General features: G+C 38.1%; 1 protein-coding gene across 2 annotated transcripts in view; it reads right to left on the bottom strand.

Annotated features, from left to right (window-relative positions):
• ZFAND1 (zinc finger AN1-type containing 1) overlaps positions 1-14,594 on the bottom strand; it is a 35,954-nt gene extending 21,360 nt beyond the window's left edge. For both annotated transcript variants that reach the window (XM_082601066.1, XM_082601065.1), the window contains exons 1-6: positions 14,481-14,594; positions 11,534-11,576; positions 10,530-10,569; positions 8,011-8,135; positions 7,832-7,923; positions 6,928-7,049 (exon numbers count right to left, since the gene is read on the bottom strand). In XM_082601066.1, the coding sequence (XP_082457192.1) occupies positions 6,928-7,049; positions 7,832-7,923; positions 8,011-8,135; positions 10,530-10,569; positions 11,534-11,576; positions 14,481-14,535 (477 nt within the window). In that variant the 5' untranslated portion in view covers positions 14,536-14,594. The remainder of the gene's footprint in view (positions 1-6,927; positions 7,050-7,831; positions 7,924-8,010; positions 8,136-10,529; positions 10,570-11,533; positions 11,577-14,480) is intronic.
• Positions 14,595-24,895: the final 10,301 nt, after the last annotated feature.

Below are 24,895 nucleotides of genomic sequence, written 5' to 3'. Positions count from 1 at the left end.
CCCAAATCTCATCCTTGCTTAGGCCCCACTCTCCACAGCCAAGGTCTTCGCCCCTCCTTTTTTTTTTTTCCCTCCTCTTTTTTACTACTGTGGTACTGATGTACCTTCCAGTTGTTTATTCATCTATATTTTTATTTTTACATTCTTTCTAACATATCTGTTAGTTTCCTAATCTAATTTTATTTTTTACTTTGTTATTGTTCTCTTTTTTTTTGGCCACCACACATGGCTTGTGGGATCTGGATTTGCGAGCACGGGGTTGGTTGGGCAGAAGTTCCTGCAGTGGAAGATCCGAGTCTGGACCACTGGACTAACAGAGAACCTCAGACCTCAGGGAATATTCATCAGAGTGAGGGCTCACAGAGTTCCTCATCTCAGCACCAAGACCCAGATCTACCCGATAGCCTACAAACTCCAGTCTTGGAAGCCTCAGGCCAAACAACTAGTAAAACTATAACACAATCCCACTCATTAAAAAAAAAAACATGAAATGGCAAAAAAATATGTCACAGATGAGGAGCAAGGTAAAAACCTACAAGATCAAATAAATGAAGAAAAAACAGGCAATCTACCTGAAAAAGAATTCAGAGTAATGATAGTAAAGATGATCCAGAATCTCGGAAGTAGAATGAAAGCACGGATTGAGAAAATACAAGAACTGTTTAACAAAGATCTAGAAAAATTAAAGAACAAACAAACAGAGATGAATAACACAATAACTGAAATTAAAAATACACTAGAAGGAATCAATAACAGAATAACGGAGGCAGAAAAACAAATAAGTGAGCTGGAAGACAAAATGGTGAAAATAACTGCCGAAGAGCAGAATAAAGAAAAAAGAATGAAAAGAATTGAAGACAATCTCAGAGACTTCTGGGACAATTCTAAATGCACCAACATTCAAATTATAGGGGCCCCAGAAGACAAAGAGAAAAAGAAAGGGTCTGAGAAAGTATTTGAGGCGACTATAGTGGAAAACCTTCCTAACATGGGAAATGAAATAGTCACCCAAGTCCAGGAAGCACAGAGAGTCCCATATAGGATAAACCCTAGGAAAAACACACCAAGACACATATTAATCAAACTAACAAAAATTAAATTCAAAGAAAAAATATTAAAAGTAGCAAGGGAAAAACAAAAATAACATACAAAGGAATCCCCATAAGGTTATCAGCTGAGTTTTCAGTGGAAACTCTGCAGGCCAGAAGGGAGTGGCAGGATATAATTAAAATGATGAAAGAGAAAAACCTACAACAAAGATTACTCTACCCAGCAAGGATCTCATTCAGATTCGATGGAGAAGTCAAAAGCTTTTCAGACAAACAAAAGTTAAGAGAATTCAGCACCACCAAACAAGCTTTACAACAAATGCTTAAGAAACTTCTCTAAGTGGGAAACACAAGAGAAGAAAAGGACCCACAAAAACAAACCCAAAACAATTAAGAAAATGGTAATAGGTACATACATATCGATAAGAACCTTAAAGGTAAATGGATTAAATACCCCAACAAAAAGACACAGGCTGGCTGAATGGATGCAAAAACAAGACCCATATATATGCTGTCTACAAGAGACTCACTTCAGACCTAGGGACACATACAGACTGAAAGTGAAGGGATGGAAAGATATTCCATGCAAATGGAATTCAAAAGAAAGCTGGAGTAGCAATACTCATATCAGATAAAATAGACCTTAAGATAAAGACTGTTACAAGAGATAAGGAGGCACACTACCTAATGATCAAAGGATCAATCCAAGATGAAGATATAACAATTATAAATGTTTATGCACCCAACATAGAAGCATCTCAATACAAAGGCAAATGCTAACAACCATGAAAGGAGAAATTGACAGTAACACAACGATAGTACAGGACTTCAACACCCCAATTACACAAATGGACAGAGCACCCAAACAGAAAATAAATAAGGAAACACAAGCTTTAAATGACACAATAGACCAGATGGATCTAATTGATATTTACAGAACATTCCACTCAAAAGTGGCAGAATACACTTTCTTCTCAAGTGTACATGGAATATTCTCCAGGATAGATCACATCTTGGGTCACAAATCAAGCCTCGGAAAATTTAAGAAAATTGAAATCGTATCAAGCATCTTTTCTGACTACAATGTTATGACACTGGAAATCAATTATAGCAAAAAAACCTGTAAAAAACACAAATACATGGAGGCTAGACATTGTGCTACTAAATAAGCAAGAGATCACTGAAGAAGAAATAAAAAAATACATAGAAACAAATGACAATGAAAACACAATGACCCAAAACCTACGGGACGCAGCAAAAGCAGTTCTAAGAGGGAAGTTTATAGCAATCCAATCTCACCTCAAGAAACAAGAAAAATCTCAAAAAACAATCTAACCCTACAGTTAAAACAACTAGAGAAAGAAGAACAAAGAAAACCTAAAGTCAGTAGAAGGAAAGAAATCATAAAGATCAGAGCAGAAATAAATGAAATAGAAATGAAGAAAACAATAGCAAAGATCAATAAAACTAAAAGCTGGTTCTTTGAGAAGATAAACAAAATTGATAAACCCTTAGCCAGACTCATCAAGAAAAAAAGGGGGAAGTCTCAAATCAATAGAATTAGAAATGAAAAAGGAGAAATCACAACTGACAATGCAGAAATACAAAGGATTATAAGAGACTACAACAAACAACTATATGCCAATAAAATGAACAACCACGAAGAAATGGAAAAATTCTTGGAAAGGTACAATTTTCGAAGACTGAACCAGGAAGAATTAGAAAATATAAACAGACCTATCACGAGTAATGAAATTGAAACCATAATTAAAAATCTTCCAACAGGGCTTCCCTGGTTAAGTGGTTAAGAATCCACCTGCCAATGCAGGGGACACGGGTTCGAACCCTGGTCCAGGAAGATCCCACTGCCGCAGAGCAACTAAGCTCGTGCGCCACAACTACTGAACCTGTGCTCTAGAGCCTGTGAGCCACAACTACTGAGGCTGCGTGCTGCAACTACTGAAGCCCGCATGCCTAGAGCCTGTACTCTGCAACAAGAGAAGCCACCGAAATGAGAAGCCTGTGCACCGCAACGAAAAGTAGCCCCCACTCACCTCAACTAGAGAAAGCCCGCGCACAGTAACAAAGACCCAATGCAGTCAAAAAATAAATAAATCAATAAAATAAATAAATTTAAAAAAAAATCTTCCAAAAAAGAAAAGTCCAGGACCAGATGGCTTCATAGGCGAATTCTATCAAACATTTAGAGAAGAGCTAATAACACCCATCCTTCTCAAACTTTTCCAAAAAACTGCAGAGGGAGAAACACTTCCAAATTCATTCTACGAAGCCACCATCACCTTAATACCAAAACCAGAAAAAGATATCACAAAAAAAGAAAATTATAGACCAATATCACTGATGAATATAGATGGAAAAATCCTGAACAAAATACTAGCAAACAGAATCCAACAGCACATTAAAAGGATCATACACCATGATCAAGTGGGATTTATCCCAAGGATGCAAGGATTCTTCAATATATGCAAATCATGCAATGTGATACACCACATTAACAAATTAAGGAATAAAAACCGTATGATCATCTCAATAGATGCAGAAAAAGCTTTAGACAAAATTCAACACCCACTTATGATAAAAACTCTCCAGAAAATGGGCATAGAGGGAAACTACCTCAACATAATAAAGGCCATATGACAAACCCACAGCAAGCATCATACTCAATGGTGAAAAACTGAAAGCATTCCCACTAGGATCAGGAACAAGACAAGGATGTCCATTCTCTCCACTCTTATTAAACATAGTTTTGGAAGTCCTAGCCACAGCAATCAGAGAAGAAAAAGAAATAAAAGGAATACAAATTGGAAAAGAAGTAAAACTGTCACTATTTGCCGATGACATGATACTATACGTAGAAAATCCTAAAGATGTCACCAGAAAACTACTAGAACTAATCAGTGAATTTGGTAAGGTTGCAGGATACAAAATTAATGCACAGAAATCTCTGGCATTCCTATACATCATCAATAAAAAATCAGAAAGAGAAAGTAAGGAAACACTGCTATTTACCATTGCACAAAAAGAATAAAATACTTAGGAATAAACCTGCCTAAGGAGGCGAAAGACCTGTACTCAGAAAATTATAAAACACTGATGAAAGAAATCAAAGATGACATAAACAGATGGAGAAATATACCATGTTCTTGGATTGAAGAATCACTATTGTGAAAATGACTATAGTATCCAAAGCAATCTACAGATTCAACGCAACCCCTATAAACTACCAATGGTATTCTTCACAGAATTAGAACAAAAAAATCTTACAATTTGTATGGAAACACAAAAGACCCTGAAGAGCCAAAGCAATCCTGAAAAAGAAAAACGGAGTTGGAGGAATCAGGCTTCCAGACTTCAAACTATACCACAAAGTTACAGTAATCAACACAGTATGGTACTGGCACAAAAACAGAAATTTACATGAATAGTACAGGATAGAATGCCCAGAGATAAACCCACGCACATATGGGCACCTAATTTACGACAAAGTAGGCAAGAACATACAATGGAGAAAAGACAGCCTCTCAGTAAGTGGTGCTGGGAAAACTGGACAGCTACATGTAAAAGAATGAAATTAGAACACTCCCTAACACCATACACAAAAATAAACTCCAAATGGATTAAAGACTTAAATGTAAGGTTAGACACTATAAAACTTTTAGAGGAAAACATAGGAAAAACACTGACATAAACCACAGCAAGATCTTTTTTGACTCACCTCCTAGAGTAAAAGAAATAAAAACAAAAATAAACAAATGGGACTTAATTAAACTTAAAAGCTAAAAGCTTTTGCACAGCAAAGGAAACCAACAAGAAGACAAAAAGACAACCCTCAGAATGGGAGAACATATTTGCAAATGAATCAACAGACAAAGGATTAATCTCCAAAACATACAAACAGCTCATGGAGCTCAATATCAAATAAACAAACAATCCAATTAAAAAATGGGTGGAAGACCTAAACAGACATTTCACCAAGGAAGACATACAGATGGCCAAGAGGCACATAAAAAGATGCTCAACATCACTAATTATTAGAGAAATGCAAATCAAAACTACAATGAGATATCACCTCACACTGGTCAGAATGGCCATTATCAAAAAAGCTAGAAACAATAAATGATGGAAAGAGTGGTGAAAAGGGAACCCTCCTACACTGCTGGTGAGAATGTAAATTGATACAACCAGTATGGAAAACAGTATGGAGGTTCCTTAAAAAACTAAAAATAGAACTACCATATGACCCAGCAATCCCACTACTGGGCATATACCCTGTGAAAACGATAATTCAAAAAGAGACATGCACCACAATGTTCATTGCAGCACTATTTACAATAGCCAGGACATGGAACCAACCTAAATGTCCATCGACAGATGAATGGATAAAGAAGATGTGGCACATATATACAATGGAATATTACACAGCCATAAAAAGAAACAAAATTGAGTTATGTGTAGTGAGGTGGATGGACCCAGAGTCTGTCATACAGAGCGAAGTAAGTCAGAAAGAGATAAACAAATACCATATGCTAACACATATATATGGGCTCTAAAAAAAAATGGTACTGATGAACCTAGTTGCAGGGCAGGAATAAAGAGGCAGACATAGAGTAAGGACTTGATGACATGGGGTGGGAGGGCGAAGCTGGGGTGAAGTGAGAGTAGCATCAACATATATACACTACCAAATGTAAAATAGTTGGCTGGTGGGAAGGAGCAGCATAGCACAGGGAGATTGGCTTGGTGCTTTGTGATGACCTAGAGGGTTGGGATAGGGAGGATCGGAAGGAGGCTTAAGAGCGAGGGGATATAGGGACATGTGTATGCATGTGGCTGATTCACTTTGTTGTGTAACAGAAACTAACTCGGTATTGTGAAGCACTTATACTCCAATAAATACCTATAAAAAAAAAAGTTGAAAACATCTAGTAAAGCTGAAGATGAGCAAACCCAATGATCCAGCTTTTCTATTTCTAGGTATGTTCCCTAGAGTAGCATTTTTCAATTTGATGGTCTCAATCCTTCAGGGGCTACAAAATCAACAATCTTTAAAGTAAAATAAAAAATATCAGAAAATACACATACACATAAAGTATACACATACATATCAGTTACTTACTGAAACTGTGTTAAGGTATTTATGTATGTACATATGTACTGAATTGTTATAGAAAATGTAATTGGCAATATGGAGTTTTAAAGAAGCTGTCCGAGAGAAATGTTCCTACAAGTACACATGGATGTTCACTTTTGAACAGTTTATAATAGCAAACAACTTGGAAAAGAAATCTGAATTGTGTTCACTAAAAGAATGGATAAATGGATATTCATACTACAGAAAAATGTGAGCTATCAAAATGAATGAACAAGACTCAACATATCAGCATGGATAAAGTTTTTAAAAATGATACGAAAGGGAGCTTCCCTGGTGGTGCAGTGGTTGAGAGTCCACCTGCCGATGCAGGGGACGCGGGTTCGTGCCCCGGTCTGTGAAGATCCCACATGCCACGGAGCGGCTGGGCCCGTGAGCCATGGCCGCTGAGCCTGCGCGTCCAGAGCCTGTGCTCCACAACGGGAGAGGCCACAACAGTGAGAGGCCCGCATACCGCAAAAAAAAAAAAAAAAAAAAAAAAGATACCAAGGGTAACAGAAAAAAGTTGAAGTAGGATACATATGGTTTACTGCTGTTTCTATAAAGTGAAAAAAACTCATAAAAACTATGTATTATTTATGCAGACTTATACCATGTCGTAGGAGAAATGATACATATAAGGTTCTCATACTTAATGAGAGGGAAGAGTAAAAAGGGAGCTCCAACTATATTTAGAACATTTTGTTTTCTAAAATCTCTAAGACCAACCTGTGGCAATGATTTATCTCCATTAGCATGCATCTTTAATTTCATCAATGCTACCTTTGCAGCTGTTTCACTATTTTTTGCACCTTTCCGTCGTTTACTTGCTGTCTCTCCTGTCTTGGAATCTAAGAAATAAGTGTAAGCATATAAGCAATTAAGAACTTTTACATTTTCCAGAGTTTTATTTTTATTATTATTTATTAACTATGGCCCTGAAATGTACACAAATTACATATAATAGAGATATACAGAGCCCACATTCATTTTATAGGTATGATCAATGGAAAAATACCACTGAGTTGACCTAAGTGATTTCCACATCAAAAACTCAAGTAATGTGCCTCTTTCCAGCTTAAATCTATTTAATCCAGAGCAATCACTAACACTTCTACAGAGAATTTTAAGATTTGGTTATAGATGATTTTAACTTGATTAATTTAATTTAAAGTAACACCCTTACTATAAAATGAAAATTCAGCTGAACTAACATGGTAGCAGACAGACTGGTCTAAATCACAGATACATTCTTTCCTCATATGTCAGAATATCAGCAGCATTCATAGGACAGCTGACTGGGCTTAAACTTTAGTCTTTAAAGAATGTAAACCACTACTTTAGCCTCATGAATACAATTTTTAGGCAACATGGTTAACCAGCTGATATAAATGGTCCAGCAAAAGAGAATATCTGGTAGGGTATTTCCATAGAATTTCCAAATTTTCATTGGAAAGTCTTGTGAGAAATATTGTCACAAGAATGTCATCAAAATCTATAGCAAGTTATAACCATCAGGGTTGCTAACAACACCTTGCATAACTGGCAAGCTGACATGAGAAGCAGGGCTCTGAAACTCATATAAAGTATAGAGCAGTAGGGAAACAACAAAACAAGCTTTCTAGATACTTGCCAATAATGTCTTTAACAAGTTTCTGAGTGGCAGCCATACGAGACTTAGGGATTTCCAGTTCTTCACATTCATGATCTGACTGATGACGATGTCTATGAGCAACAGAAGAGTGACACTAGGTCATGTATTTGCATATGACTTAAACAGATATACAGAGTTTAAATGGTCTCAGTGATCACCTCAGGCAAAAATTCTTCTCACAATAAGGACACACAACTGGCACAAGCTCTCTTTCAGCACAGTCCTTGAATGAGCATGGGTAAGATGTATGTGAATCTGACTTCAGTCTCTCAATTACAGTCACCTGAAAATGTAAAATGGGGGACATGGCATTATATTTCACATTTAAAGCAAATCAATAAATCTATTCTGGATATCCATATCATTTTTGCTTAAACTTATAAGAGGAACTCACACATTCTCATATAGATTATAAAAATTGTTCGTGTGAGAAATGATTACTGTGCTGACTGCTCTACATTTTCAAAGTTTTCCTACTGTGGTGTATTTATCTTCTAAATCAAGTTAAAATGACTACTCAGTTACTCTCCATAATCTTAGTCTTCCACTTTGTAACATACTACACAAAGATGCCTCCATAATAACATGCTTAGGTAATCAGCTCATCACTCCTCAAATTGCAAGTCATCTACTTTCTATACTGGTTTTAGAGGCTTAAATACATGTAAAAGAACACTTAAAATTATATGTTTTTCCATGATACAGAGGGTTAAAGACAGTTTTCACAACAATATACTATTCTTTTTTTTAAAAGTAATTTTATTTATTTATGTCTGCGTTGGGTCTTCATTGCTGCGCACAGGCTTCCTCTAGCTGCGGCAAGCGGGGGCTACTCTTTGTTGCGGTGCACAGGTTTCTCATTGCAGTGGCTTCTCTCGTTGCAGAGCATGGGGTCTAGACGCGTGAGCTTCAGTAGTTGTGGCACGCAGGCTCAATAGTTGTGGCTCGTGGGCTCTAGAGCACAGGTCCAGTAGTTGAGGTGCACAGCTTTAGTTGCTCCACAGCATGTGGGAATTTTCCTAGACCAGGGTTCAAACCCATGTCCCCTGCATTGGCAGGTGGATTCTTAACCACTGTGCCACCAGGAAAGTCCCACACAATGATATACTTTATTTTGTATTTAATACTGTATTACTAGCAAATATTACATCAGAGGAAAAGAGCTTTTATGAGATAAAAAAAAAGTCCAGATCACTCAGGCTATTTTGAGTATTAAGTAACTAGGTTTCTAGAATTGAATGAACTCAGTTGACCCTTGCACAACTCAGGGACTGAGGTACAAACCCTCCATGCAGTTGAAAATCCAAGTATAACTTTACAGTCAGCTCTCCTTATCTGCAGTTCTGCACCTGCAGATCCAACGCATTGTATAGCACATACCTAGTGAAAAAAATCCACGTATAAGGGGACCCACACAGTTCAAACCTATGTTGTTCAAGGGTCAACAGTAATTGCTTGAAATCTAAAACCAAAGGGCATTCCTCTATATAAATGATAGTTACATCTTGTTGGAATTAACTTCTTAACTATTTTTTCAAATTTATTCCAATGGTCTAAAGGTAGAAGATTTTTATTTCACCTTTAAATTAATAAGATCTAATTGAGAGACATTCTATGAGACATTCATAGAAATCAAATCATATAAGAAAAAGGAAAACACAGGGAAGATTTACAAGCTGTATAACAAATACCAGTATGTTTACTATATGACTCTATGAGTATTTCTTTCCAAGTAATCCTTAATAATATCAATATGTTACTTAATTTTTATTTCCTCAAATAAATCACCAAAACTTCAAAGGGCCAGATTTTGACTGAAGCTCATTTAACCTTAATTTTCTATAATCAAGAGACTCGGTAAAATGTTTGGTAAATGGTGGGCAGGAATAAATATCAACTGCAAAATGTGAGATAAATGCTTCTTTCCAAATGGAGTAAATTCAGTTTAACTTTCAGCTGATCTCTGATCCAAGAGAGGTGGAACAACTTCTCTGATTACAAATTTGAGAAAATTACATTAGGCTCAGCTTTCTCTTTTTTTCCTTGGAAGCCTAACCTGGTGCAGCATTGCTGAGACTGGTGGGCAAATCCACCTAATTCTGGATTTCCTTTGCAGACCCTTTTGGCTCAACACTAAGCTATATCATTCAACTTATTCTTGATCAGCAATAAAGATGATATTTTGGCTTCCATTTAACAGCCCCTTTTAACCTCCTGATTTGGTCCGAATTAGGGTAGGGAGATTTTGCTGGACTACAGGTCTGCTCCTGGTGACCTAAGGCTGATGGAGCCAGAACTATGTATTACCACAGAGTCCTAACACCAGGCACCAGTGAAAATGAATGAAACAGTGAAGCAAACTGGAGGGAGTATATGATGAGGATGTTAATTCCATTACGTATTTATAAATATAGAGCCTAAATCTATAAGCAGGCTACGTAAACAGAACTGAAGTACAAAGGAATAAGAATTATAAGAACAAAAATTTATAACTACCAAGTAGACTAGTTTATGTTAAAACATACTGAGAAAAATAATATAAATAAAGTAAGACCCTCTTACATAATCAGTTTAGTCTGCCAAATTTTAATCTGTGGTACACTGGGATTAAATTGAATCAAATTCTGAATGAAAGTACATAAATACAAACATGTTTTACCAGGAGATATTAACATACCTCAGGACAGCTATGTGACTCCCTGCTCCTGTGTTCAAGGCTTAAATAACAACAACAAAAAGTGTTTATTTAAATGTAATCAAATAATGTACTTAAAGATAACTGCAGTAATTTGAGATATTTTAATGGTTAGTATCCTTAAGATTAACTACACTCACACTACATTAACAACTCTGCCTATAAGAATAAACTGAAATGACAGATAAATAAAAGACAGAGCATCTATAGTCTCAGAAGTTTTAAAACCCAACTACTATTCAACTTCAATATGAGTACAAAAATTCACCACTCTTAATTACCTTTACTTTGAGTGCTTTAAGGTGTGTGAAAATGCAGACCCTTTTGATTCTTTTATTTCTCAAAAATAATCAGTAATAAAATGTCAAAGGAGTGTTCTAGTTCTGAATGACTTAAAAATATGCATTATTTTTATTTACTTCTAATAAATCTTTCTGAATCATCTTCTGAAAGGAATTTATTCTTTCAGTGCTCTATTTAATAAATTAAATACCTGATACTTGAAAGTTTAATTGAAAAGAAAAGCATTTTCCAAAATTCTTGTTTGTTCCCAGGTTTTACTTTGCATGTGATGTGTGTGCAATGGACGTAAAGTACTCAATTTAAGAAATATAAAGGTTGGGCTCTTTTCATTTTATTAATTAAAATAAAGACTAATAATCATAACTGGATTTTTTTTACCATATTCTTTATATTGTGGATATGTTCTCTCCTTGTGATTAAAAGACATATATATGACTTTTACATAAAAATCACACACATCACCCCATTTCTGGAAAGTTTAAAGACTAGCCACATATATGTACAAGTAATCAGAGTCTATGACTAGTCTATTTGTTTTTTTTTCCCCAAGTGATTACTATAATGAATATCAAATATCAGTGGCTAAAGTAAAAACTATTTTAAATCACTCTACTTTTTAGAAATAAATCTCATATTATAAACACTAAAATTACTCCCAAATAAAGCATAAAAACTTAACTTACCAAAATATTCCTGAACATCCATCACATACAAATGGAAGAAAATCTAAAATTGAGGGGAAATGTTATATGTTCTGGTCAGTAACTGATTTTGATTTAGTTTTCTTAAGTAAAAAGAACTTTAAAGTAGTGAACTATGGCTATAGGAGAACTTTCCTTTTTGAACAATATCCTAGTGCAGCAAGCAGTGGTTAAACAAAAACCATCACAACCTCAAGCACTTTGAAAGTAAATGGATTATCAGAAGATAAATGTTACTTGCTGTAGCATGCTAAACCAGAAAAAAAAAAAAAAAAAGAAGTCCTGTGAGTTTTCTGTTTGTGTCCCAGATTTACTAGGTGTTGTTTCTGAGGACTGTATAATGCAAAAATCCTGCATTTGAAGTGACAATCCTAGGTTTCAATTTTGATTCCACTGCTTACTAATCTAGCAATGCTAGGCAAGTTACTTAGCAGTAGAACTTTGGATTATATACATACATATTGCATATACATATATTTGATATATAGTATACAGTGCATGTATGTGTATGTATACAAAACCAAAGCTCTATTATTAGGTAATATGCATAAAATAGACATAGATATAAGTATATTGTGTTTGTATGCATACGTATATATGTGTGTGTGTATGTATCTATGCTATACACCTACTACACAGGGTAATTGTAAAAACCAAATGAGATACATGTAAAAGATAAGAATAGTAAGATAATACCTGTAATTAACAAGAATAATTATAGCAATTAACTTGTTTTGAATACACTCAACTCAGAAAAATCCTGTGGTGACTAGGTAGAGATGTGTCCAAAGAAATTCCAGAAATTCAATGGATGGATTGATTGACACTGCAAACTTTTGTCCTGAATTGTTTCTTTCCTTGCTGTTGAGGAACAACTAAGTTAGGACTAAGTAACAACTAAGTTAGGAAATGAATTTTTGGAAAGCACATGAAAGTATCCATTCTTATATGTGACAATTGACCATAAATCACTGAATACAATCATTTCTTCTCTAAACTGTTTTCAGTGTACCTCATATTAAATTACAGTATACAGCCAAGTGAGGCTGGCTATATCTAATCACACCACTTTTACAAAATGAAAACAAAAAACACTGCACTTTAGAGAAAGTTACTATTGCTCCCAAAATATCTCATCCTACAGAGTATCTTAACCCAAAAGAAAAAGAAGAGGTCCTATTATAACCCAAAGGGACCGCAGGATGTTTCTGTCTGTGGGACAAGAGGGCCCAAATATAGTTCTTCCTTCACCTGAAAAGCGAACTTAATGCATTGTCACTGTTGTCCTGAAAGCGTGATACTGTAAGTATCTGTTTCATACCAAGAAAGTAGGTATACATTTGTCAAAAAGAGAAGGAAACTGAAGTATATAATACTTTATAAAACTTTTATGTCTCTTTCAAATCGGAAGAATGTATATGCTCACTATTTTGAGACTTTGGTGACCAACTAAATATTAGATGCAAACCAAGAGAATCCAGGGGTAAGAGTTAAGATCAAGATAATTTCCTAACACTTGACACCATCCTTCTATTCATCCAGAAGCTAAATGAAATTTAGGATACTCACTTAACATATTCTAAACCTTAAATGCTCTCCACTAGTCCAAAAGAGCTAGACTCTGGCCTCATTTCAGGTATTTACACTTTAAGAGACACCTGAAGTTGGAAAGGAAGATGAACTGTCACAAATGGTAGATATTATGGACTTGCTAGAGATAATCAGGTATACCAGAATTATATAACTTACAGTCAAAACCCAACTGGCTAAGCTTCCCTATGAAAGATCTGCAAGGAAACATTGGTTCTTGCCTGCTGAATGGCTGAAGATGACAGCCAGTGGTGAAAGATACAAATCAGAGTGCTGAAAGTAACAATAACGTAGCAGGGATTGTGTCCTTTTGCCCACCACACACAACAGGTATCATTTATTAACTGTAGCACTCCCACTAATTCTGGACTAAACCCCAGAGTCCTTCTCAACAGTGATCAGGTGGCTACCTGCTGCCAATGACTGTAGCTGCAATGGGAGATAAAAGCTATTTTGTCACCCAGTGTAGTATGAGCCAGATGTGGTGGCATCCATTTGGAGTGAAAGCCAGGTACCAAAGACTGAGCATTCTGTGTGGCTCTAGTGCTTCAGGACATACTGCTGCAGATGTTTCTAAGGCCCGTACCACACTACCACTGGCTATTAGATTGGGCTATGTGTATCACAAGGTCTCTCAGTTCAGGGGAGAGAGAACATCACCTTACTAATGCTCTAAAAAAGCAGCTAACTATCCTGAAAGCTTTTCTGTGGAAAGGGCTGTATTTTATACCTTTATGTGGTCCCAGCACCAAAAGAGGTGCTCAGTAAATGTTTACTGAATCAGTGATAATCAGAATCAAAGAGTGACAGAGCTGAGAGAGCGTAATGATCATCCGGAGGAAAAGCTAAGGGCCTTCTCCCTATAAGCTCGTCTCCTGAGCAGCCCACGAAAATGAGGTTAAAAACTGATGTCACCCAACTCCTTGCTCTGACAGATAAGTAACAGATAAGCAAACAAAAAGTCTGGGAGAGAAGTGGCCTGCCCGAGGTCGCAGTGACAGGTTCAGAAGAGAACTCTCCCGATTCCCAGACCGAAGCGTCCTCCCTACCCGTGCTCATCAGAAAGGAGTGCGCGCGAAGCGACTTCTTGGCAAGGCGCACTCGAAAATCAAAGTTCACACTGCAAGGTATGTTTTTGGGAATCGCACCGCTCCCTTCCAAGGAGACCATAAGCCTCTTCCAAAGGCTCAAGGGCAACAAAAAACATGGGCATCAAGGGCATCAACACATGTCACGGCAGACCCCCGCCCCCAAGGGACACGCCCGCCCTGCCTCCTCAGACTCCGCCTCGCCCCACGGCCTTCCCTCCCGCGACCAGAGGTAGGGGCTCCTGAATCACCTCGCTGCCGGCACTGCTCCACCCTGCAGTGCGCCCCAATGTCCAACTCCGCCATCTCCCAGCGCCCCGAGAGGCGGGCACAGCCGCGGCAAGGCGGGACGAGGTCGCTCGCGCGGTGCCTGCTGGGAATGGGGTGGGCCCAGGGGCGGAGCCCGCAGGTGGGGGCGGGGCGCGTACTGAAAGCGATCGGGTTGATCTAAGTGCCCTGAGTTCTGAATGTTTGCTATCTGGGTCGCCTAGTGAGGCGGCAAGAGGAAAAGGTGGTTTCTCTGTTCGGTTTTCCCTCGGGCGGAAGTCCTGTCGCCCAGTCCTCAGGAAAATATCCAACTGCTTTTGTGGAAGATTGCGTGCGTGCGTTCCCTCCTCCGTGCTGCAATCGGAGTCCCGGACGACCTCACAAGGATTTTTTTTTTTTTTGAATTAACATAACTCCGTAGCTCTAGGAAGCACAGTTTGGCACAAGTATTTGCAGGAATCAAGTGAAGTAGACCGACCCTGGTTCAATTCCTCACTCGTCCTACACCAGTGTTACTTGATTATATAAATGCTCCTTGCAAAGAAGTCAGGGTTTTTAAAAAGTAGACGTTTCTTTTTCTGCCCTGCCCTTACTTTTTACATTCTAGTAGGAAAAAAAAAAAAAGTCTCTAGCTCTTGAAGTCCTGAGTGTGCACTGAGCCGCATAGGGTCCCTCAGTTGAGAGCACAGACTCATTTAACACACTTCCTGAAGAAAGCTTGTGGTGATTCCATTGGGATGTAGGGAGGTAGGGAGCTTCATGTGCTTGATGAGCCACTCCAAAGATACTGAGAAATGAGAGGCTCTTCTAGGTGGAGAGTAAATGGATGCCATTCCACTGACATGACACTAGACACGACTCAGAGTGGATGAGTGACAATGAAAGCTGTACTGAGAGGAATTGTAAAAATATCCAGTGCCTCCTATATAAATTTAAATATTTCCCAATCAATATTCATTGAGGAAGAGGGAAGGGTGGGGTTGGGAAATAGGTATACTTACTTCAAGATTTGCTCTTGAATAAATCTATTTAAAATTTTCATCTCAGACTCTGCTTGGGTCTCTGGAGAAACTTTAGATTTTAGAACTGGAAGTAACAGAAGAAATCTAGCTATCCCAGCCTTCTTCTTCTTCTTCTTCTTTTTTTTTGAAGATGAGAAGACAGGTTCATAGAAGTTAAATAATTTGCCCAAATTAGTGGAAAAGCCAGGACTAAAATCCAAGTATCAAAGACTTCTGGTGTTCTTGAATTTAAGAATCAGTGGCTTATCTAGATTTTGTATGTTTCTTTTAGCTGATTGGATCAACCAATGGCAGGTTCTCTAGAATTTTACTGTTAAAATGTTCTAGATAGGTGGCAAATATTTATTTATCAGTCCAATCTTAATGGAAATGTTTTTTCAGTTCACTAGCTTGGGAGTATAGGAAGCATTAAATGATTCAGATAGCCAAGATCACAGGTGCTAACTCTTCCATCTCTGTTTAGTCTCCTTTGCTGATTTCTCCTCTAGGTGCTACTTAAACATGGCTGTTTCCCTGTAATTTTGTGCTTGGTCCATTTATCAATTTGCATCCTCATTCAAGTGAAATTCCCATGGTTCCAATGATCCCATAACCATATTCTCTGCCCTGAGAACTTGCTCCCAAACTGGAGGTTTCTAGTTCCATATTTCTAATTCTAAACTGGAATGCTTTCTTACCATATCATCCCCTCTCTAACAAGAGAAGTCTGCCAGATTAGAAACCTTGGATTCATTTTCCACCTCTCCTTTCTTACTTCTCTCATGGAAGTAGCCATTAAACGCTCTCAGTTATGTCTCAAAAATGTCTCTCAAACCTGTACTCTTCAATTTCTTGAGTAACTTCCTCCCAAAAAACTAACTTCCTTGCCCTAAGATCTTCCATTGAGTCTCCATTATTCACAAGATTTTTTAGCTTAGTTGGGACAGACTTAACTGGTAAAGCTCTTCACAGTTTCCAGCCTCAGCAATAACTGCTTCCCCTCAGCTCCCTACTTCCCAATCGTTTCCATAAAATACCTCTGGCTTTTTCAGATGTTCATACTTTGGCACATGCCTTTCCTTTTCCTTTGAATGTTTTCTATACCAGAGTTTTCCAAAACTTCTTGAGAATAACAATCAGGTAAAGTGCTTGTTAATAAATACAGCTAACTTACGTCTTCCCTGGGTCTGATTTAGAGGATCTGGGATGGATCCTGGGAAGCTATGTTTTTAACAAGTGCCCTCACATTCATTCTTATCATTGGATCAGTTTAGCAAACAGGTTTCACTCTTATTCCACCTTCAGAGTGTAATTCTGTTAACCTTTCACCTGGGAAAGCCTTCAGAATGCACACAATCCTCCAGGACATCAGCCACCTGCTAAAGTAGCCCTGCTACATTCTTTTCTTACTAGCACTAACCAGGCAAGATTATAATTTACCTGACCAAAAAAATCTTCAGTGGCTTCTATTAGCTACAAAATAAATTCTGCACTCAAGTCAGTTTAACAAGTCTTTTGAGCATCTATTATATATCAGATATTATTCTAGGTTTGTTACAGAATTGACTAAGACCCAACCTCAAGGAGCTCACATGGTCTAGGAAGGAATGACTCTGCTTGGCATTTAAAGTCTTTCAAATCTTGGCTCAACCCAACTTTCTCTCACTCTTTATCTTTCAAAGGCCTCTTCATAATGGGTGCTCCTTGGAGCCTCCATCGCTTCACAATTGCTGTTCTTTCTACTTGACATGGTCTTCCCTTTCCCATTCGATCTGGTTAATTTCTGCTTTATTTTTTTAGCTGTCGCCTCATGTATCTTTTCCTCAGGAAATTCTTCTTTGTTCTTCCTGACTAGGACAAATCCTGCTATTATGACATTCACTTTGTATCTCCTTCAAGGCATTTGTCCCAGGCTCGATTTTCTACTCGTTTGTATGATTATTTGATTAATGTTTGTCTCTCCCTCTAAACTGTAAGCTCTATGAGTACAGGGGCCTGGGTTGTGGTTATATAGATATTCACTGTATAACTCTTTGTTAACCTGTCTCTATATGTTTATGTACTTTTCTGTAGATTTGTTATAACCCTGAATATCAATTTATCTTGCATACCATATTCGAAATCAAATCTTGAATATTCTAAATTCAAACTTAACAATAACAGCTAAAATTTCTTGATTATTTTATTAGGTACCAGGCACTTAAACATTTAATCTTCACAACACTTTAAGATATATACCATTATTATCCCCATTTCATTGAATGGCTTATAAAAAGATTACTCACCTCCTGCCTCCCTGTCTCCAGCATCTAAAACTAAGCTCCTTCTCCCCACTTAAACCTCTTAAATGATTGTAATTACAGCTATCCTCCTCCTCAACCTCATGGACTAGTCTCTTAGTCTGGGACGCTGTCTCTTTTTCCCAAACTTACTTGGTTTTATCCTCCTCATCTTTGGCTCTCAGGAGATTCTAGGACCTGCCCCAGATCAGATCAGCTCCTTTGTTAAATGTGCTGGTTTCCTATTGTTGCTCTAACAAATTACCACAAATTTAGTGGCTTAAAACAACACAAATTTATTATCTTATAGTACTGGAGGTCAGAAGTCTTAAACCAATGTGTTGACATGGCTGTGTTCCTTCTGCAGGATCTTGGGAAGAATCTAATTCTCCAATTATTTTTTCCAGCTTCTAAAGGCTGCTTGCATTCCTTAGCTTATGATCCCTTCCTCCTTCTTCAAGGCCAGCAATGTGTCCTCCTCAAATATCTCTCTTTTCCTTTCCTTCTCCACTTCTCCCTTCTCTTACTCTGACCCTTATGCCCTTCCTCTGTTAAGGACACTGTGATTACATTGGACCCTCCTGGATATTTCAGGATACTCTCCCCATCTCAAGATCCTTAACTACTAACACTTGCAAAGTCCCTTTGGCCATATAAGGTGACATAGTTACAGGTTTCAGGGTTTAGGATGTGGACAACTTTGAGGGGGGAATTATTCTACCTACCCCAATATACATTCTTATATTTCCTAGAATTGTTCAGTGCTTGACACATGGTAAGTCCTCAAAAAATATCTGTTCACTGAATCAATGAATGAACAAGTCTACATTGACATTCAGCTGCACCAAAAGTTTTATAATCTTAATCAGTATTAATAAAAATAGAATCTTCAGAACAAGGAACATGAATGTGGTAGCTGGTTTCACTCTGCTTGACTGGTCAAAAACACCTGGGATACTGTGCTTGGTTCTGAGTACCACATTTCAAGTGTGAAAGAGGCAATCTAGGGCACATTTAAAGGAAGGCAACAGAAGTGTGAAGAACAAAAAACAGTGTTATGTGAAACTCAGAGCCTTTATAATGCTTAGGGCTTAATCGGTAGAGTTGAGGAAGGGTGTGAACAAAGAAAAACCCATCATCAAAACTACCATCACCACTATTATTATAACAGCCGATGTGTGCATCTGTGTGTGTATGTTTGTGCATTACATGTCTGCGTTTTGGAAAGCATCATCTTTTTTTAGCAACGGTTTGTCTCAGAAGGAGTTTTCATAGGTAATTATTCTTTAGAAAAGTAATTTTAGTTGTCCTGATAAACATACATAAAATTATTTTGAAATGATGTCTTCAACTGTGTTTTGGGACAAATTGGGTATTCACATATAATTAATTAACTATAAAAGTTTTTTGGATGTGCAATAATAGCTACTATTAGCACGGCTCCTTGAAATTCTCACCAATGAAAAGGAATCAAATATTTTAAAATATGAATTCATTTCTATAGAGTACATTTTTTTTTTTTTCGCCGTACGTGGGCTTCTCACTGTTGTGGCCTCTCCCGTTGTGGAGCACAGGCTCCGCACACTCAGGCTAAGCGGCCATGGCTCACGGGCCTAGCCGCTCCGCGGCATGTGGGATCTTCCCGGACCAGGGCACAAACCCGTGTCCCCTGCATCGGCAGGCGGACTCTCAACCACTGCGCCACCAGGGAAGCCCATAGGGAGTACATTTTTAATATGAGAAAGTGATTACTTCCTTCTAAAGTGCTGGGTGCAACATCTGTCCAAAGTTTTTTCCTTTGCCCCGGTAAGACAGCCAGAGATTTTGTGAAAACACTTGCATACTGGTTTCAGACTTAAAACTTAGAAGTATAGGTGTCTCTTCTGTATCAGAATCATGACAAAGATGACTAGATCTAGGAAATGCATTTCCAAATATTTTCGTATTTTATACCGTCATTTGAATATTTTATCACTTATGTTGTATTTCTTCATTTATTCATTCATTTATTCAACAAATATTGATAGAGTGCCTATGATGTGCCAGGGTCTGTCCTAGGAACTGGGAATATAATGGTGAGTAAAATAAATAAAAATCTCATTTCTCATGGGGAGCATTTTAGTGGGGAGGGGCAAGAAACATAGACAGAATAACAAGACCAAGATAGCACATGATAGATGATGGTAAATGCTATGAAGAAGAATAAAGTTGGGAAAGGGAATAAGGGTTCTGTAGGAGTAGGGGGGTGAGGGGAGAAGGTTGCAATTTTAAACAGAGTCGGGTGAGAAAGTGATACTTAAATAAAGTCCTAAAAAAGGTGAAGGAGTGAACAAAATGGATGTCTGGTTTCTGGGCAGAGTAGCCAGCGCAAAGTCTCTTCAGTGAGAGTGTGCCTGCTGCATTCCAGCTGGAGTGGGAAGACCAGTGTGGCTGGAGCAGGGTGGACTGGGGGGAATGGTAGTGAAACAGAGCAGGACCCTATGGTCCTTGCTCCCCATGTCCTCTGCCTGCCTTTTGTCTGTGGAAAAAACTTTAGCCAAAGAATAAGTTTAATCAGAGAAGTGAGAAAATACAGAAACAAAGGAAAACAGTCAAAGGAGACCAAATAATAATAGTTTAGTCATTAAGCAAATTCAAGGACTTTTAGTTCCTCCTCAGGGCTATACATAATATTCTGAGCCCTATCCTTTGAGCTATCTTACAGATATTGAAACCCTCATCAGGTGGAAATGTTAACTACATGGTGACCAGACTGTGTCCATGAGATCAGTTGCCACAATTCCGAGAACTGCCTTCAAGAAATGGAAACAAACCAACCCTGCAACTGAAGATTAACTGTACTTGAAACAAGATGACGCTGGTCAGACCCCTGATGACCAATTTCAAAATGACTGTCAGAGCTGACTGTGCTGTTCTGCATGTAGCCCCCTCCCTTCACCTATAAAAGCTCTTACCCACTGATTGTCAGTGGGGGGAAGTTGGCCTTTGGACAGGAGTCCACCCTCCGCCCGGTTGCCAGCATCCAAAATAGAGCAAACCAACCTTGCCTCTTTATTGGCTTTTGACGGGAGAGTAGCCAGACCCCATTTTCAGTTACAGTAGGATGTGTGGACAGGGAGGTACTGGTGAAGTGAGGGTGTGGTTGGCAGCACTTCATGTCAGAGCTTGAAGATGTTTGTGAAGACCTTGGCTTTTTATTGGAGTGAGGTGGGAAGTCAATGGAAGGTTCTGAGCCACGCTCACTCTGGCAGCTGTGTAGGGAGACAGCAGCAAGGTCAAGGTGATCATAGGGAGGTCAGTCAGAAGTCTACTGCAGTATTTAACTGAGAGATTAAGAGTGGCTCAGAGCAGCACGTTAGCAGGGTTGGTGGTGGCGAGTGTCCAGGTTTTTGTACATGGGGCTTGCTGATGGATTGGATGTGGGGTGAGGGAAGAGAGGTGTCAGGGATGACTCCAAGGTTTTGGGCTTGGGTGAAAGGAAGGATACAGTTATCACCTGAGAGGGGAAGGAGCTGGACTGGAGACAATTTATATGTTCCTCCATTAGGTACAAAATCTCACCTGAGTGCACTTGGGCATAATGAAGTTCTGGAGGTAAATGAAGACGTTAAGAATCAACTTTGGGAAGGCTATGCAATAAGGATGGTGTTGAGGTAAACGGGTTACATCTCCTTTTATATACATTAAATGACTGGTGTAGAAAACACTTTACAGCTAAATCTGATAACCCTTAAATTCTTTAATTTCTTTCTAATCAGGGATGGACAGAGATATGAGAAAACATGGATAAAGAGCTATGCAGGTAAAGCTCAGTCACGGGTACCAGAGACCTCCATTATGAATTAGGGCAATAAAACTTTTATTTTTGCAAAATTATTGTTTTCCATAATGGCTAATTTTGTATTCATTATTGTGATTGAGTGTTATATACAATGAACATTTGGTTCTAAGAAACAAACACAAAAACTGCTGATGGAAAGAATGTGTACATGCTTGTTGAGCTGTTTAATAAATACCTATTTGATGATGATTCTGCAGTATGTTTAAAGGGTAATTCTTCTTCTTTGGAGAGTTCATCTGGCATTCTAAAAATGGATGTAATTTCAAGGGGTAACCAAAATGTATCAATTAGCCTGACATCTAGGTCCTTTTAACAGATCTTTAAATTTCCAATTTCCTTTGCCATCTTAACCATGGTAAATCATCCTGAACAAGATCATTCTTTTGAACAACAGCTTCCTTATTAACTGAGATCAATTGAGATTAGAAAATGAAAAATACACTAGGTGCTGAGAACTCTTTGTGAAACCACATTTGTAAGATGAGTATTGAATGAAGATTAATGTGTTATTTCCAGCTTCTATATCATTGATTTAAACATTTATCCCCTATATCCCACTGCTGGCTTAAACACTAATATATATTTGGATGGTGTGCTTGTTTGCAAGTATTATCTTTTCCCTACTGAGATTATATATTAATGGAAGGGAATGATTTTTAATTCAAAGGTAGCTTGCTTCGCACACCACAGGTGTTTTTGAAAGTGCTACACATCAAATTGAGTAGAACAGATTTTCCATTGAATTATAAATTAATGATTAACTCCTTTGTTCTAATATTTTATTGATTTTCATTTGCTCTACAAGATCCTTAGCACATTGTGTGGTCCCTATGTGATCTGGACTCAGCCTACTTTTAAAGACAACCTCCCAGCACTCTGATGTTCTGTCTCCAGACACCCTGGTCTTCTTTCAAACCCTAATACTTCAGACTTGAGATTTTTGCACCCACTGTCTAAAATGTTCATTCTCTAACACTACCTGCTTTATTTTTTCCATATAGTACATTACTTTCTTAATTATTTGTCTGTCATTCCCTAACTAGAAAGTAGCCTCCAAAAAATGCATGGATTTTAGTTTCTCTTTCCTCACTGCTGAATCTCTAGCATCTAGAACTGTGCTGGGTATATAGTATGCATTCAGAAAAAAATCATAATGAATGAATAAATGAATGAATGAATGATTACTTATTCTGGAATACCAATTTCCCTTCTCTATACCTAGGTACCCTCTATTCATCATTCAAATTCCAGCTTAAATGTCCCTTTTTCAAGCCACCATTTTTGACCCCTAGGGCAAGATCAGCTTTCTCTACGACTTGTTCTTACATGTCTCTGTATGTCTAAGTTCTCCATAGCACTTATTAGAACTTTAACTTATAAAGTCCATTATTTGTGAGATAATTTGCTTAGCTCCTGTCTTCTCTCCTAAACTGTAAAATGTCCTTATCTTGTTTTTAATCACCTCCCCAACATCTAGCAAAATGCCTGGAACAGAGAGATGCTCCATAAATAGCTGTTGGATGAAAACATGGATAGATGGATGGTCAAGCAACTCCTCATTATAAATTTCAGTCCCTTTGTGCCACTTGTTCAATGTTCTCTCAACAAAAAAACAGTGGTTAGTGAACCAGAGGGAATGTTGTTCTATACTGGACAGGTTCTTATTTAAACATACTCCTCCATTAATTCAGTAATGCTTGTAGGATCCCTTAAAGCTGATGCCTCATACCAACCTCTTTACCCCCACATGTTATTTAATGAAATAAATACTTTATGAGTTTCTCCTCTGGACCAAACTACACAGGAGGGAAAGGTCATGTAAACAGTAGAAAGACCAGAAGCTTTAAAACAGAAAGATCTCTTACACTTTGACTGCCTGTGTGAGCTTGGCTAAATTACCAGTTGAGCCGTGGGTTCTTCATCTGTCAAAGAGAAACAGCAATACCTATCTTGTGTGGTTGATGTAGGGATTATTAATAATGCCTGTAGTGTGTTTGTTTGCCATATAACAGGTGCTCAAAATATGGCACCTGTTACTACTGTCACTAGAAGGTAAGCTCCTAGAGGGCAGACTACACTTGCATTCCCAGGACCTTATGTACAGAAAATCTCAGTAAAGGTTGGTTAAACTGACCAGCACAATATGTGCCACTTCTCTACTCTCAACGGGTTTTAAATCTAAGCATGAAAATAAGTTCCAAAACAGATTCATGAAACATTTACATAATAACAAAATATAATCCTTATTATAGTGTACTATATACAAGATTAGAGCAAAACATGTGTTACAGGCCATAAGTGCTTTGGATGGCCAGGCAGGAAATGGTAAGGGGTGGCTGGCTGTAGTCATTGGGAAATGATAAGTTCCCATGTCTGTGTGTAAGATATAGACCAGTAAGCCTCCTATAAAAATATTCAATTTCTTTGTCACTAGCTCTACCAATGTTGGATAAAATGGTAGAAAGCATCAACCTGATGCTTCTGGGTTAATATCATGGCAGACAAAATTGGGTTATTGATCCTGAGTAGCAAGCTGTATCTGTCATAGTAATGGATGCTTTTTCCCCCTTTAACAATCGGTGGTTAGTTAGCTAATGATCACAAATAGGTTCTGATGACGGTGGGTAATGTGGCTCAAATTGGGCTGTATTATGTGGAGTACATCCTAGCCCTGGAAAACTAGAACATAGACTCAATCCCATATTCCACTTCTTTGCAGCATGCTCTGTACAGGTTTTCAGTTGAACTGCATCATCCATAGTCATTACTTATTATGGTCCTTTTATCTTAACCAAACTCTTTGCTTGCAGCTCTAATAGATGGGACTGAGATAGTGAGAATGAACAAAATAATGCTGTTTTTCTCTAAGACATTGTCTCCTTTTTGTTACTTAGGTGTCTCTATAAAGGTATTTGACATAGATCCAAACACAGGCACCCCATTAAAGGCTTTGGTACACTAGCAATCATACTGAAAGCTTCAGATGCCTAGTTACAGAACTGAATGCAGCCATCAACACACTCAGAAGTCCTCACATTGGGGAAAGAGATGACCACCGTCTTTCATCACCTCAAGCCATGTAAGGATGATCTGGAATCCACCCATGCCAACTGGCAGCCAGGCACACATCAACCTGCCCAGATTCTACACCTGCGGCAACAAGCCCAGTCGGACCAGCCGTTCTGAGAATGAGCTACTTGCCCACACACCTGCATCACAGTGGCAGACAAATGTCCTGCAAGCCGCTGCCTGCCACACTCCTACCCACACCATGCACA

This window comes from Mesoplodon mirus, assembly GCF_964341445.2.
Source record: "Mesoplodon mirus genome assembly, chromosome: 16".
Taxonomy (NCBI): Eukaryota; Metazoa; Chordata; class Mammalia; order Artiodactyla; family Ziphiidae; genus Mesoplodon; species Mesoplodon mirus.
Note: the sequence above shows the minus strand (reverse complement) of the source record. Positions and strands in the feature narration are given on the sequence as shown.